Source organism: Python bivittatus, unplaced genomic scaffold, assembly GCF_059951505.1.
Source record: "Python bivittatus isolate LINGU-HERP-01145 unplaced genomic scaffold, Pbiv_v1 ctg000330_np1212, whole genome shotgun sequence".
NCBI lineage: Eukaryota > Metazoa > Chordata > Lepidosauria > Squamata > Pythonidae > Python > Python bivittatus.
The window spans coordinates 23,869,632-23,884,100 of record NW_028277058.1 but is presented as its reverse complement, the minus strand read 5'-3'; the positions used below and the strand labels follow the sequence as shown (position 1 = coordinate 23,884,100).

The 14,469-nt window shown below is 35.4% G+C and overlaps 1 protein-coding gene across 1 annotated transcript in view; it reads right to left on the bottom strand.

Moving 5' to 3' along the window:
- The window catches only part of LOC103060632 (neuron navigator 3), a 107,544-nt gene extending 98,639 nt beyond the window's left edge, over positions 1-8,905 (bottom strand). Inside the window, exons 1-3 of the mRNA XM_088141844.1 lie at positions 8,286-8,905; positions 2,861-2,969; positions 239-622 (exon numbers count right to left, since the gene is read on the bottom strand). Coding sequence (XP_087997970.1) covers positions 239-622; positions 2,861-2,969; positions 8,286-8,811 — 1,019 coding nt within the window. The 5' untranslated portion in view covers positions 8,812-8,905. The remainder of the gene's footprint in view (positions 1-238; positions 623-2,860; positions 2,970-8,285) is intronic.
- Between the last annotated feature and the right edge of the window lie 5,564 nt (positions 8,906-14,469).

The following is a 14,469-nucleotide window of genomic DNA, read 5'->3' as shown; positions in this document are numbered from 1 at the left end:
CTTTAATTTAATTATTTAATTCTGTGATGAATTAAAATGAGACTTTAAATGGTACAATGTATGATTAGTTGACCTGTCACTTCACTTTCTCTAATAACTTTCATTGTAAATTATTATATTTCTAATTCAGCCAGTAACAAGTTCACCTCCTTCCTTTCTGTTTATGAATAGATTTGTGAATTACTTAAAAAAAAAAAAAACTCACCCAATCAAAATTCCTACAAAAAGAAAAACTTACCCACTGTTGATGTCATCAGCTCGGAGGCTCTTCCCAAGAATGTCCCCATCACTCATGTATCCTCCAACATCAACATCAGAGGAAATGTCCAGGTCACTATTTCCTTTTTCACCCATGCCAATTTGGGGGATGTTCCCAAGACGAGAGATGGCTGCACGACGAAGAGGTGTGGTGTACATGAATCGAGAAGGGTCAGTATGGATGAAGCGACTAGCACCACTGCGAGGGTACCCTCCACCCAGGGAAGGAGCATCACCTGCCTGGAGTCGAGGACTAGCTTGTCCAAGCCTCCAGGTCACTGGAGAAGATCGGCTTGTCAAGCCAGGGATGCTTCGCCCATTCACTTCAGTTGTCACTGTACTGTCAAATGTTGTCTCCAGTGTGCTGTCAAGCAAAACAGAAATTGATGAACCGTGTTTGCCATATTTCTGAGCATATGGGATTAAGGGTAGACAGAGTAAAGTTCTACTTTGAAATAAAAATGACTTAGGAAAAAACAGCATCTGTTTTGAAAGATGTCATTCTAAGGCAGACATTTTTTGCAACAAGCCAATTTCCTTTCTCAGGTCTTCCATATGTTTAGTCATTGTGGGATTTGAGTTAAAACCATGATACTATGTAAGATTTAAATAAAATAAAATAAAATAAAATAAAAATAAATAAAATGAACCTCTTTAATGGAAAATGAAACCTGTTAAATGTTCAGTCGCTGACATGCAGTGCCAACTGTAATTACAGTAGCACTTAACATGATGCTGGTAGAGATATAAAGTACTGTAAAATAGAATGGAGTTTTTCAAAACAAGGTTCTTCCTTGCTTATATTGTAAAATGTAATGAATCACTAATACATAGCTAGAATTAATGTCAGTTATGTTATGATGGCAAGATGAGAATATAAGGTAGACATGTTTCCCATTTGTTTCAGTAAATACATTCTACATAAAGATAGCACAACATTCTTAGCAGAATTACAACTAACTACAGTGTCACCTCTGCTGGGTCATTACCATCAATAAATAACATTCATTTGACTGATCTGCTTTCTTCATCCCCAAACAGTCTCAAATTTGAATTCTATTCTTCTCTGTAACGTCATCTGCCTATCTGCCTTCCCATATTACCTAGGGCCTGTTAACTTTGGAAGAGACATTCTCTCACACACAGCACTCTGAAACCTCACTTTCCACAAGGGAGATCCTTATTTTACATACCCTCCTCTTTTTCCCCCTTATGTTTATTCCTGCAGATATGCCAGATATACCATGGATGTGGTCATAGGGTACACAATATGTCCTATGATGGGTTGATGTCATAGGTCTTAGGGCAGTAACTTATCACAGAGACTAACATTCAAACAGTGCCAAAATCATGGTAATAGTGTATAGCTATTAAGTTCTTTTAGTTAAGTATTTTAAAGACTAAATATAATTAATCCAAATTTGGATATAGTGCTAAAGTTTTATGCTCAAAACAAGAGGAAATATTTCTGGTGTCCTCACAGTTTAACATTAGATCCAAACAAGGACATCAAGATTGGTTTCATATATTGTGTTAAATCTGTTTCTTTTACTCCAGGTGGTCCATTACAAGTCGCACACAATGGTTTACCAATCATAGGAGGAACCGCCTTGCCCCGGTCATTTCAGCCCGCCCCACTCAGTCCAGCAGAAGGGGCAGGTTGCAGACCCCACCAGTCAAGGAATTTTGATTGGTGGGGTCTAGGCAGAGAGCCTTTTCTGCTGCAGCGCTCGCCCTATGGAACATCCTGCCTCCTGAGATCTAGTGTGCCCCCTCCCTCATGGCCTTCAGGAAAGGGATTAAATCCTGGCTCTGCCTGAAGGCCTGGGGGCCAGAGGGGGGCCCACACCTGTGGAGATGGCTGGTGGGGTGATGGGTTTGTCCCCCCCCCAGCATCTTGCAGGTTTTTAGGGCTAAAAATTATAGGAGGTTTTAGGGCATTTTTAATATATGTTTTTAAATTATTTATAGATTTTATTCAGGGTTGGAGGGACTTGTGATTTTTCTTTTTTATTACTGTGAGCCGCCCAGAGTCACCCATTGGGGGAGATGGGTGGCATACAAGTTTGATAATAAATAAATAAATAAATAAATAAATAAAAATAATGGCCTCATCCATACAGTACACACATTACGGATTGGCATGTTTAAATCTGATCTATGCAAGTTGATTTTGTTCAGATTTAAGCTTTTAAATTATTAAAGATTGTTTGTAATTTCTTTTCTAGAATACTACACATTTGTAGAATCATTAACTTTCACTTTTTGATAGGCGTTTACTTCTTTAGCGTTATGATGCTTTTTAAATCAAACCTTTAAGTTGCTTAAAAAGGCAACTTAAAGAGGCTTGATGTACTGATATACTGATGTAGTGATTGAGGTAAATATTATCCAATATTTTCTGAAATTTTTGTTGCCAGACTCTCAAAACGAAGGAGGATGAAAAGAGAAACGAAACATTTTAATCTGATACTGAAAGGTTAAGAATGTTAAGCAATCAGACTTTGAAACTCTGAAGATTCTGCTTAGAAGATGCACTCTGAAAATGCTCACTGTTATTGCTTTATTGTCCCATATATCCAACTGCAGTAGTAAACAATACCTGTGGCTTATTTGAGTTCCTCTAAGACTGGACATAGTTTCTTCCAAGTTCTGTCTCAGATCAGCTATATTCTTTACAGTTCTCATTCTTCTTGCTTCAGGATCTTCTCCTGCAATCAATCAACCAATCAATCAATATGAGTTGTGCAAATAGATAAAGCAAACCATTAAATATATGTGTAAGACAATCTGAACTAGAACATTCCAATACTATAGTCAAAGCTATGATCAAAATAAATAAAAATTAGAGTAGTTTTGAGTTTAAGTGACCACATAACTCAAATTAAGATCCCATCTATAAACAAGTTCGTATATACTCTTGCAACTAATAGCTTATGGGGACAGGGGAGAAATAAAGAAGCAGGGATTTCCTTCTTGAGTGCTGTTTCTAGTCTTATTCTTCATTTCTCTTGTTTCCTTCCTATCAGAAAATCAGAATGAGCTGTTATTATAGTCTAGGTAACCAGCAATCTAATCACAGTATAAACAAAACTATGCCTATGCTTTATGGTTTCATTTTGATTTTTGTTTTCATTAAGTCTTCCAGAATAATTATGATTTTGCAAACAGTGGATGCTTCAAATGTATCATCGCCATCGTTGTTATCATTACCACCACAATCATAATCTACAGCACAATATGTGTACTTCCAAATTACAATAACATATTTCTTTATTACATGCTTTATATATTCAGTTCTAATCTACTCATCACTTCAGCAGGAAGAAAGTCTTAATAAACATGAATCTGTTGCTGGTTGAGTAGGAAACAGAACTTCCCAAAAGACTCTATGTGTGCAATACATTGCTGTAAATGAAATGAAATGTAAATGATCCAGTGGCTTCACTGTGTTGTAGGTAGGGCCATGGCCTTGGATGTACCTTCACTTACTTCTTCTGCTCCTCATCCTGTTCTACTCTTTTACTAATTATTGCTGAAGTAATGGAATATTCTTAAATATTATTAACTTTAGCCAAGCTTTATGCATGAAAAATTACAGTATTTTGAATTTTTAAGTCAACTAAATTTAGTTCAATAAAACAAAAGCCAGGGGAAAATTCAGTTGACTTTCAGTATATCATTTAAGTACATGTAGAGGTGTAGGGTAGAGAAATGTATACATTATGGAATGTTACTGTTTTCCCAGTGTAGTGATGTTTGGTTATAGTAATTGCCAAAACAATCCAACTTATTTCTGGTTATACAATGGAGAATCAACTATAATTGCATACTAGCAAAATTCCAGGACAGAATTGGCATGAAATGTCTAGACTTTACTTACAGTAGACTTTACTGTACATAAAACATATATTAATAAAGTAGCAATTGTAATAGCTGTATTCAACAATAGGATTTTTTTTTTTTTCCTGTTTAGATCAAGGGAAAAAAACACCACTTTTCCAGTATTAATATGGGTACATAATGTACTTGAGAGCCAGTTTAGTGTAGGGCTTAAGATGTTGCATTAGAATCCAGGAAAATGTGAGTTCTAATCTTGCCTTAGGCATGGCAGCCCACTGAGTTACTTTGGGCCATTCACTCTCTCTCAGCCTTGGAAGAAGAGAATAGCAAATCACTTCCAAAAATGTTGCCAAGGAATACTGTAGGGATGTGTCTCTCTAGTCACCAGAAGTCAGGGTCATAGACATAGTCTGCATATTGTGATTTGGCAGATTTCAGAAGACCCATGTGCTAGATATATGCAAAAGAAAAAAAAATTCCTGAAACATTTATTATGTACTATATAAAAAGGCCTGGTTAAATAACCTATACATCAGTGCTATGGAAACAAACATTGTACTAAATAACTGTAGTATTCTATTTCACAAGAGCCAAGAATTCCACATAGGAAAATTTTCAATCAATTTAACATGAAGGTTATTTGCAGAACATAGTAGGAGTCAGTACAGTCACGTCCTGGATAATCACATAATCTGAAAGTTGAAGCCACAAAATCAGCACCTTGGACAGTTCTCATAAAGTCTGACTGGGCTGATTTCTTCTTTTAGAATCGCAGATTTGGAAAGGGTGGGTTGGGACATTGAGACGAATCCTCTGCTCTGTGCAAGAATCCAGATTAAAGCATCCCATACATGTGGTTGTCTAGCATCCACCTGAACACATCCAATGAAAGGTAGCTTAACAGCTCTCTGGCTCCACTGTCAAACTGCTCTTACTATTAGGAAGATTTTTTTCCCCATAATTTTTCATTGGGATCTGTCTTCCAGTAACTTAAATCTATTATTCCATGTCCTGTGCTCTGGAGTGAGAGAGAAGCCTTGATATGTGACCTTCTCTCAGTTATTTGAAGATGGCTATCATATCCACTTTTAGTCATCTTTGCTCAAGGCTAAACATATCTAGCTGCTTCAATCTCCCTTGGGGGCATCGTTTTTAAAGCGCTAATCATCTTCATTGCCCTTACACCAATTTGTTGTAATTTCACTGAATCTTCTTAGACTGTAGTGTCCAGAAATGGACCCAATACTCAAGGTGGATGTGGGCAAATCAGAATAGACTAGAGCAATTATTTCCTATTGTTTGGAAAATCATACTTCCTAATGATGACTCAGATTCAGTTTGCAATCAACTGATACTGCACTATCTGAGTTATAAGTACTATTATCAAGCCAGATATCCTTTATCTTATATCTGTGTCCTGAGTGAAAATCTTTCATTTACTTCTTTTAAAATTTCATTCTGTTCCTTTTAGTCCATTTCTCCAACCTATCAAAATTGCTCTGAATTTTCTCTTTTATTCTATAGTATAAGCTACTCTATTCAATATCTGCAAAACTGATAAGCATTCTCTCTACCTTTTTATCCAATCATTAATGAAAATATTGAAGACTTTGGAATTGTGGATTTGAATCCTCTCTCTAATTTGATGAAGAATAATTGATGGGAGCTCTTTAAGAACCAATTCTGAACCAGCTATTTATCCACATAAATGTCATCCCATCCAGCCCACACTTAACTAACTTGCTAATCAGCATGTCATTGGGTATCTTCATCAGCTAACACAGAAAATACTTTTAATGAATTGAACTGGAACTGCAGCATGCTCTATATTTCTTAAAGATTGTTTGCCTGAGTTTCAGTAACATGAAAAATTGTCTCTATGGCTGGGGATTTATCCTCTAAGCCTGAAATGGCTATATCTTCTAGCTAAAAGAATACAAACGAGAAATTATTAGTTTATGAATGGAGTTTCTAATTTCTAGAGAATTCTCTCTAAGTGATTAAGTACCTTTAACTCTGTTAATCTTTAACTGTTTATCATAATCTTGAGTGTTTTTGAGATTAAAATTATATTTCTCATACCAAAACCTGTTATCAATAGAGGTAAGTATTTATTTGAAAACACACTGAAAATGGAAACAGATCAGAAAGAAGATTTTTTCTTTATCACTCTGGAATGAAAATATGTCTACATAAATTATTACTGTATAAAAGCAGTAAGTGTTCACATGTTTGCAATCTATTTAAACTGGGAAGTGATTATGCATTTCATATGCTTTAAATTTGCATCTCTGTATCCTGGAATTTATCTCCTTTGCTGCTGTTTTCTTAGTTGTCTTCCTGCACAAATAGTACCTCTGAAGATGAATCCTCAAAAGCAAAAATTGTAAGGATACTTGAACTTGGAGAGACTTCTGCTTTCCTGACATTTGTCTCCCTTATGCTATATATTAGCAGTAAGCAAATCCAGTCTTTGGTTTTTCTGGCACATTTTTTCTGAGCTCCTAAAATCCTTTTTAGAGAGCAAGGAACTGATCATTAATCAAATATTTAATAAAATGACATCGCTGTATCACATTAATCTGTGTATGACCTCTACATTATATGAACATGATAAAAGAAATCTGTAATTCTTTTTTTATGTCTGTATTTTGCCCCAAAACTAAACTATATAGGAGTTTGCATATGTCCATTCTAAGTTAATTGCAAATGTAGTGTGCAATGTCATATACAAATTTGTATTAGGAATACTGAACAACACTTATGAAAGTCTCTTTTTCATGTTCAGACAGCTTAGAGGCACAGGGTTACATTTCTTTCTATGTTATATGGGTGACTGATGCAATATTATAAAATGAAATGTCATTTCTTAATTTAAGAAGGATAAATTGAGGCATATGCAGCTGTATCAGCCATATTTATCATATTTTGTTCCAACATTCTCTCATTAAAAAATACAACTACCATTGTTCTGTATTAAATAGAAGTGACATAAAACATTTTGTTCTTAGGCACAGTCAGCATCAGTTGCATTTATCTAAATATATATTTGAACTGCAACACAGTCATTTGTCTATAAAAACATAACCAAGACATGCACATACATGTATGAGTGTACACTCACATATAGACACATATCCAACTTCATCAGTATTAGAGAAATATGCTGTATGGTAAAAGTCAAAGTTAGAAACAAGGGTTCCCCCCCCCCCCCGAATCATACAACATATCAACAGCAAAATCAAAGACATATTACTCTGTCCACACTTGTCAGGCAGTTTAAGTTTTAATCTGAGCATTATATAACACTAGGAAACGTGCAAGAAAAAGCCTTAGAAATGGGGCACAGACTTTCAAGAATGTACTTATGTAAAGTCCCTGAATCCAACATTTTGAAAAGGAATGTATATATCTGAATGGAGATCAGAAGTACAACTGGCTTGCAAACAAATGCTTTACAACACCTATACCTGTGGATAAGTCATGTCAACTTGCTTGCATTGATATAGATCAGATGTAAAGCCTTAAGATACACAATTCTGCTTTAATGACTGTATACAGGGATGAGATTTTTGCACTGAATATTTTGAAAGTTGAATTGAAAGTAAGCCATATTATTGCCTAATTTAAAAAAAGCCTTATTAAGTTTGCTGGTTAAATTTTTATATTAATGAAATGGAAAGTTATTAACACAAAATAAAAATAACAAAAAAATAAATTGGCACAACATACAGTGATTTTGCCATGATAGTATTCACATTAATATTTACAGCAAACAACAAGGAGGCATCTTCACACCATCCTTCCCAAACTGGGGTAGAGAGAGAAAGCCAGCATGACTAAAATATTTCCATGTGTCATGTTCAAGCACAAATGAAATTGCTAAAATTTCCATATTTTGTTCCTTCAAGATTAATTTTAGTATAGTTATATTTTAAGAAGAAAATAATGTCTTATCACTAGCATGCCTTCAAGATGCCAAGAGGCTTTTAATTAATGCAGTCCATAAATCTAAAAGAAAGAAGAAGAATGTAATGCCCTCTGCCTCATGATATTGTATAGACAAAATTGTATTCTAAGAGTATTGTAAAAGAATTGTAAGATTATTATTAACCAAGTTTCTTCCATGCATATACACTACTGCTTAGTAACTATTTTCTCATGTCAAACAGAAGTTAACTTACCCAAATAATCACTGTAAAGCGCTTGTTCTAAGTCTCCAAGCATTGTTATTATAACATCCTCATCAAGCTGTGCAGTCCCCTCACGTAAACAACCTTCCTCTTCCACCACCCAATTTTGGCTAGTAAATTTTGACTTAAAGAGCACATCTTCATCACCCAACTTGCTCATCTCTCCTTGAACAGATTCATCAACCAGGTAGCCTTTAAGCCTTTTACAGGATGCTCTGGGTTCAACAGGTGGTATTTCTTCCATTTCCCATGGTGACTTGTTGCTTGCATGGTAAAGGGTGTGTGCTGATTTTGACAGTGCTTTGGAAAGTGAGCCTCTACTCACAAGTTCTGTCTGATGAAGAACCTGGATAGACTTGGAGGCACTGCCAAACCAGTTTTCTCTGCATGAAAATCTCTTCTTGTCTCCTTCATTTAGGAGAGTAAGATTAGTCAAAGATTTCTGTTTCTGGAGACGAGCACCTCTGTTTCTTGCATCCTTGCCCCTGAATACTGAAAGTTCAGCAGATCGTTGCATAGTTTTATCCAAAGGATCGACACAAATTAGGCTTACATTTTCTAGCTGCAGAGAAGGCAAGATCTTTCAGCATTCAAAGCAAACCTTTCAGCAACACCCAATTTCCATGCCCTGTAGCTCCTCATTCCTCCGGTGTCAGAAAAGAACAGCATAAGCATTCCAGAGTGCAGGATACTGAGGACTAGACAGGCACAGTCATTTCGGTTCTTTGGATGCTCAGCTAGTCCTTTCCAGTTCTGTTAATCTGCAATATTTATAGCAATTTTACAGGAATTTCTTTCAAGCAGAAGAGAGTTGCTCAAACACTCTACTCCAGCACAGAAGTAATCGTAAAAGCCAGTGATGTTTCCCTCTTATCATCCAATCATCAGTCTCATTCAGATTGATGGGACTGCATCCCTCTCTATGGCTGCTGTATTCTGAAATCCAAAAGTAAACTGCAAGTGCCGATGACTGTCTTCTCCCAGGCTCCCTCACTAGATCATGACTGATTCCTGCGTGCCGCTCTTTACTTTGGATGGCTGATAGAAAGGCAAGTGCAGCCAAGCATGTCAGAGCTCGGTAAGAGCCAAAATTAACCAAGGAAGCAAAGCTCTGTAAAAGCTTCCTTGCATTTTAGTATTCAACCTGTGTTCCCAGATCTATGACTGTTCTCTGCTACTGCAGTGAATGCTGCTGGCTGCCATGGCAGCAAACAGCCTGGCAAATTAAAACAGAAAGACCTAAGCCTCTGCCCAATTCTGCAAATCCAGAGTTTAAGGATACAGCAAAAGCTAAATGGGATGAGACAGCATTAGGGTAACTCTCCTTGGAATACCTGCTCCTTCCTTCCTTCCTTCCTTCCTTCCTTCCTTCCTTCCTTCCTTCCTTCCTTCCTTCCTTCCTTCCTTCCTTCCTTCCTCCCTCCCTCCCTCCCTCCCTCCCTCCCTCCCTCCTTTCTTTCTTTCTTTCTTTCTTTCTTTCTTTCTTTCTTTCTTTCTTTCTTTCTTTCTTTCTTTCTTTCTTTCTTTCTTTCTTTCTTTCTTTCTTTCTTTCTTTCTTTCTTAGAAAACTCTTTCTGTTTCTTCTCATGGCTAAACCTGAGAGTGGTTCTTGAATCTTGCAATACACTGAACAAGTCTCTTCTTATAGTATGGCAGAGAATTCCAGGAAGATGCAATATCCTTTTTTATTACAATTCTAGGAAGAAAAATATACTTTGTTCCTTTTATACAGTAAAGCATTTAATTTCTGATTCCAAACAACTGAATGCTTACCATCTATAAATCATTATGAAATAATTAGAAATGTTAAGAAAAATTAGATTTCGGAATCTGCTGCAAAAATCAGTGTTAGATGGAATTGACTATCAAGTCCCAAAGTGGGAATCTTACCCAGGTAGGGAAAAAGTATACAAATATGCATAAAATATTTGTTATGCATTTTATGCAAATATGCATAAAATATATATGCATAAATGTGCATACTTATCCCATGTACATGAAGTATGTACAATTTTTCTGCCAGACTTCAGAGCAGGTACAACTATAACTTTCTATTCTACCAGATATTCTATGTTGCATTCATGAATTAGAAAACAGCAGAAACTTCAAGGACTCAGAACTACTGCTAGATAAGTTGCTTTACTGCAGAAAATAAAGGAGAGAGAGAGAAATCTGACAGCTGCAGAACATGGAAATCATCTCTCTCTCTCTCTTTATGTCAGCCTCAGAGTTTAAATCTTAAGTCTTTTCTCCTTCCTTGAAGACAATAGACTTTTGCACAATCTTTGCCCAACCCTTAATTTGGAATGCACTTGCACATGCGGTCTGGGATGAGCAGTGATGGTTGTACCTCGCTAGCTTCAGCTTTTAAACCTTGTTTAAACCTTGTTTAAACCATGGTTTGCATTTTGATTAGTTCTGATTCTAATAATTAATTTCCTGTTTTGGAGATATCACAAAGCAATGTTTGTGTGATCTTGGAATACTCCAGTTAAGATCATGAGAGACGAAACAGGCCTATATTAATTCTCAATAATACACAAAGTCAACATATAATTCATGGACAGTTTTCATATGCACAGTATGTCCTGGCCCTTTCTGTACTTTAGATTAAATAACTAGACTGCTAATAGATTACATTCAATCATAATTCATAACGTGCAATATGCATTCCAAAGTGGCAGCAGTTTTTGAATTTGTCCATGTAGAGAATTTTAGAACATTTGAAGCAGGCCACTCTGACAGGATGCTCAAAGAAGTAATCCTATCCTGTTTAGGATATAACTTTTGTTTTGTTACCCCCATAATGTCTTAAATAAAATATATAACTAAATGTACTATGTTGCTTATGCCAAGATATATGAGCTATTGCAAATATTTTTTAAATAATTGATTTTATAGGTCCTCATGATGTATTCTATCCATCTGTACTAAGGATCAATCTTGTAGTGTAAAGGATCCATCTGACAAGTATAAAGGATAGGAATGTGGAATTATCCAAATGATATTTTTTTTGTTTTTTGCTGTAATTTATAACAAATTATATCTTTTTTTGAAGAAAATAAATGACCTGAATTAAGACCACTAAAAGTCTAAAAAAAATGTAAGTATAATTCAAGGAACTTTAGACTTACATGTCGCTGGAATATTGCCTTTAACCTAACATAATAGCTAAGTCCACCAAAAATTTGTAGTATATTTTCTCAAACAAGAGAAAATACACTGCACAGCATAATATCTAAATAGACATTCACTTATGGCAGTCAGGAGTTGAGCTATGGTGTTGGCACAGTAGAAAATTAAAGAACTGAAGCAATAATGAATACAAATGCAAAGCTTTTTTTCACAAGAAAGGTTCCTCTTCCAGAGGCATAGCAGAGATGATCTTTGGGCTTGGGTATAAGGCAATGGGCAGTCTTTTGGCTTGGGTTACAGACATCCATCCACACAAATTTATATACTTTTTCTCACTTTCTCACACATACATACACACACAACAGGCTCATGAGAAAGTCAGGAACAAAGGGCGGGTTTTCTGCAAGCCAGCATGCAAATAAGTCAATTCTTTTCCTTATATTTTAATGGGTTTAAGCCATGTATCATACTGATAGAATAACAATGAAACCAGGTAATATATAAACATAGTGCATGGCATTAGTCCAATATCATAGGATACTAACCAATGATGTAAATGTCATAGCTCCTACCCGTAGACTACTGATTTAATAGACTTTGCATACAAGAGTCAAAATCATCTCACACCCTCCCCCAAATTATGGACACGTTTGTTGCATATGAAGTAGTCCAGATAATTATGTATGCTAACTTTAAATTCCATGTTATTTACATTATTTATGTCATTTGCATAATGATCCAATTCTGTAAATGTTTCAGTGTACTTTATTTGCAAGATGATATAATTACCAAATCATTTAAATCACTGCAAATGATCTCCTTTTGGATTTAATGGACAGGAGTAACAAATGTTCTGTTTCCCCAAATGGTCGGTTAAATTAAGGTTTCACTGTTCAAGCAATAAGAGGGGAGGACTCTATTCAAAAGTCTCTTGCACTTCATGCTGGACTATACACACAACATCCATTGTCAGGAGTACAATGAATGAAATAAGAATGCTTACAACATTGCATCCACCACATGGCATGTGCTTTATAGCATCTGCTTAAGAAAGCAGTAATGTTTAAATCCACTGTGACTGTCCTCAGGAAGTAATGACACCTCATGAGCAATTTCATTATAATCTACAGTAAGATGCCAAATGGCCACAGCTTTTGTTTGTTGTTGCTTTTGCACATCAACTTATTCAAGGGACAAAAAAACCTGCAGATAACATCAAAGTCAGCATGACAACATGCACACAAAGAGGAAACAGTGGCAGATACTCCCTGATGATAAAATATTAAGATACATAAAAAAATACCTACTCCATAAGTGAACCATTCAAAAAACAATATGCGGCAGATCCGGCATGTGGAATTTGCAAGCAAAAATCAATCTGTTCAGCAAATAGGTCACATTCTGGTCTCTTCTGACTCAGACTTCTGTTCCCCACCTCCAGCAGTTTCTACTTACCTTGAGCATCTAACTATCACTAAAATAGTAATAAGCTTCCTATAAAGTCCTTTATTCTTTTTTATACTTTTTGTGATAGACTGGAGCAGAACTGGAAAACTCATTACTGGAAGAAGACTGATGTGTCTCTTTTATCAGCCTAATGGCCTGATGACTTCTGTACATTTCACTGTGACAATGAACTACACCCAGGAGCTTTGTAAACATTTTTGTACCTGGACATTTTGAGTGTCAAGAATACAAACCTGCCCATGCAAATTGCTATGAACGTATTGCATATTTGGAAAGTCAGATGCTGGGCTGAGGACTATTTGTTCAGACTAAAAGTGTCATTAGTTGTATAGGATACAAAGTACTCAAATTCTGGCCAAATTCAATTTTTAATGACGTTATCAGCAATTTTAAATAAATAACTGGAAAAAAAAATCAGGTGAGTTACAGAATCAGACCTTACTGATATACATTTGTCAGGCTATATTAGCTTAGACCACCCTTGTGTTACAAAAAGAAAGGACAATCTTTAGAGGAAAATCCAGTTGCTCCTGAGTTCAACCCACCACAAATTCAGCAATAACAGCTTGAGAATAACATTATACATATATCCACTAGTGGTGGAAAGGAAGTGATTGCAAACCATTTCTAAGTCTACCTTTATGTGGCAAATCTATGCATGGATATTCATAAATCAATTTCATTCTGTTCAGCAATGCCTCCTCCAGGTAAATTTGCAGACTTAAACTGATTAAAATGTGAATTCATACAAAGAATATATAAAGAAAAATTGTCTCATAAAATAAAAAGTTGGTGTGCCAACTTTATTATACATTTATATGTATATTATATATTTGTTTTTTCATATATGTTTGCATGTATGTAGATACAATTTATATGATACATAGATACATAGATTATATATATATAAATATATAGAGATATGTAAACACAAGGCAAAAATGTTTCTGTTTGCTAGAACTTCAGATTTCAGCATTAGGAATCACTTCTTTTGGTTGACCTAAATCTAATTGTGCTAGACATATTAAATTCGTCTCTTTTTTTGCCAATTTTCATTCTGATATTTTACATGCCACTGGAACATTGGCTTGAAATCCTAACTTATTAGCATACTAGTATCTGCAGACATATGTTAAGTGAAACCACCTACTTAAAGACACAAATCAATATGTTTTAATGAGCTTTTTAAAAAAATAGTTAAAATTAAACCCATATAAAAAGGCCTAGCAACCTATTTTACATAATGCCAAACAGATCTCCATGGAAACTCACAAACACAGCTTGAAAGTAACAGCTTCTCTTGTTAATTTCTGTCTTGAAATCTACTGTTTAGTTTCCCCAAATTCTAGTGCAATGAAAGAGGAAGAAAAATCCTATTTTTTCACACTACAAATTATTAAAAATGTACTATGCCAATGTGTAGTGATATTTTAATACTAAAAGCCAAAAATAATTTAGCCTTGTCCATATAGTACTTTCACATTCCTTGATAATTCTGGATATTCTTTTATGCAGAATTCCTTTTATAGTTGTGCAAATCAAAATCTAGAAGGTCCTAGAAAACATATCTGCC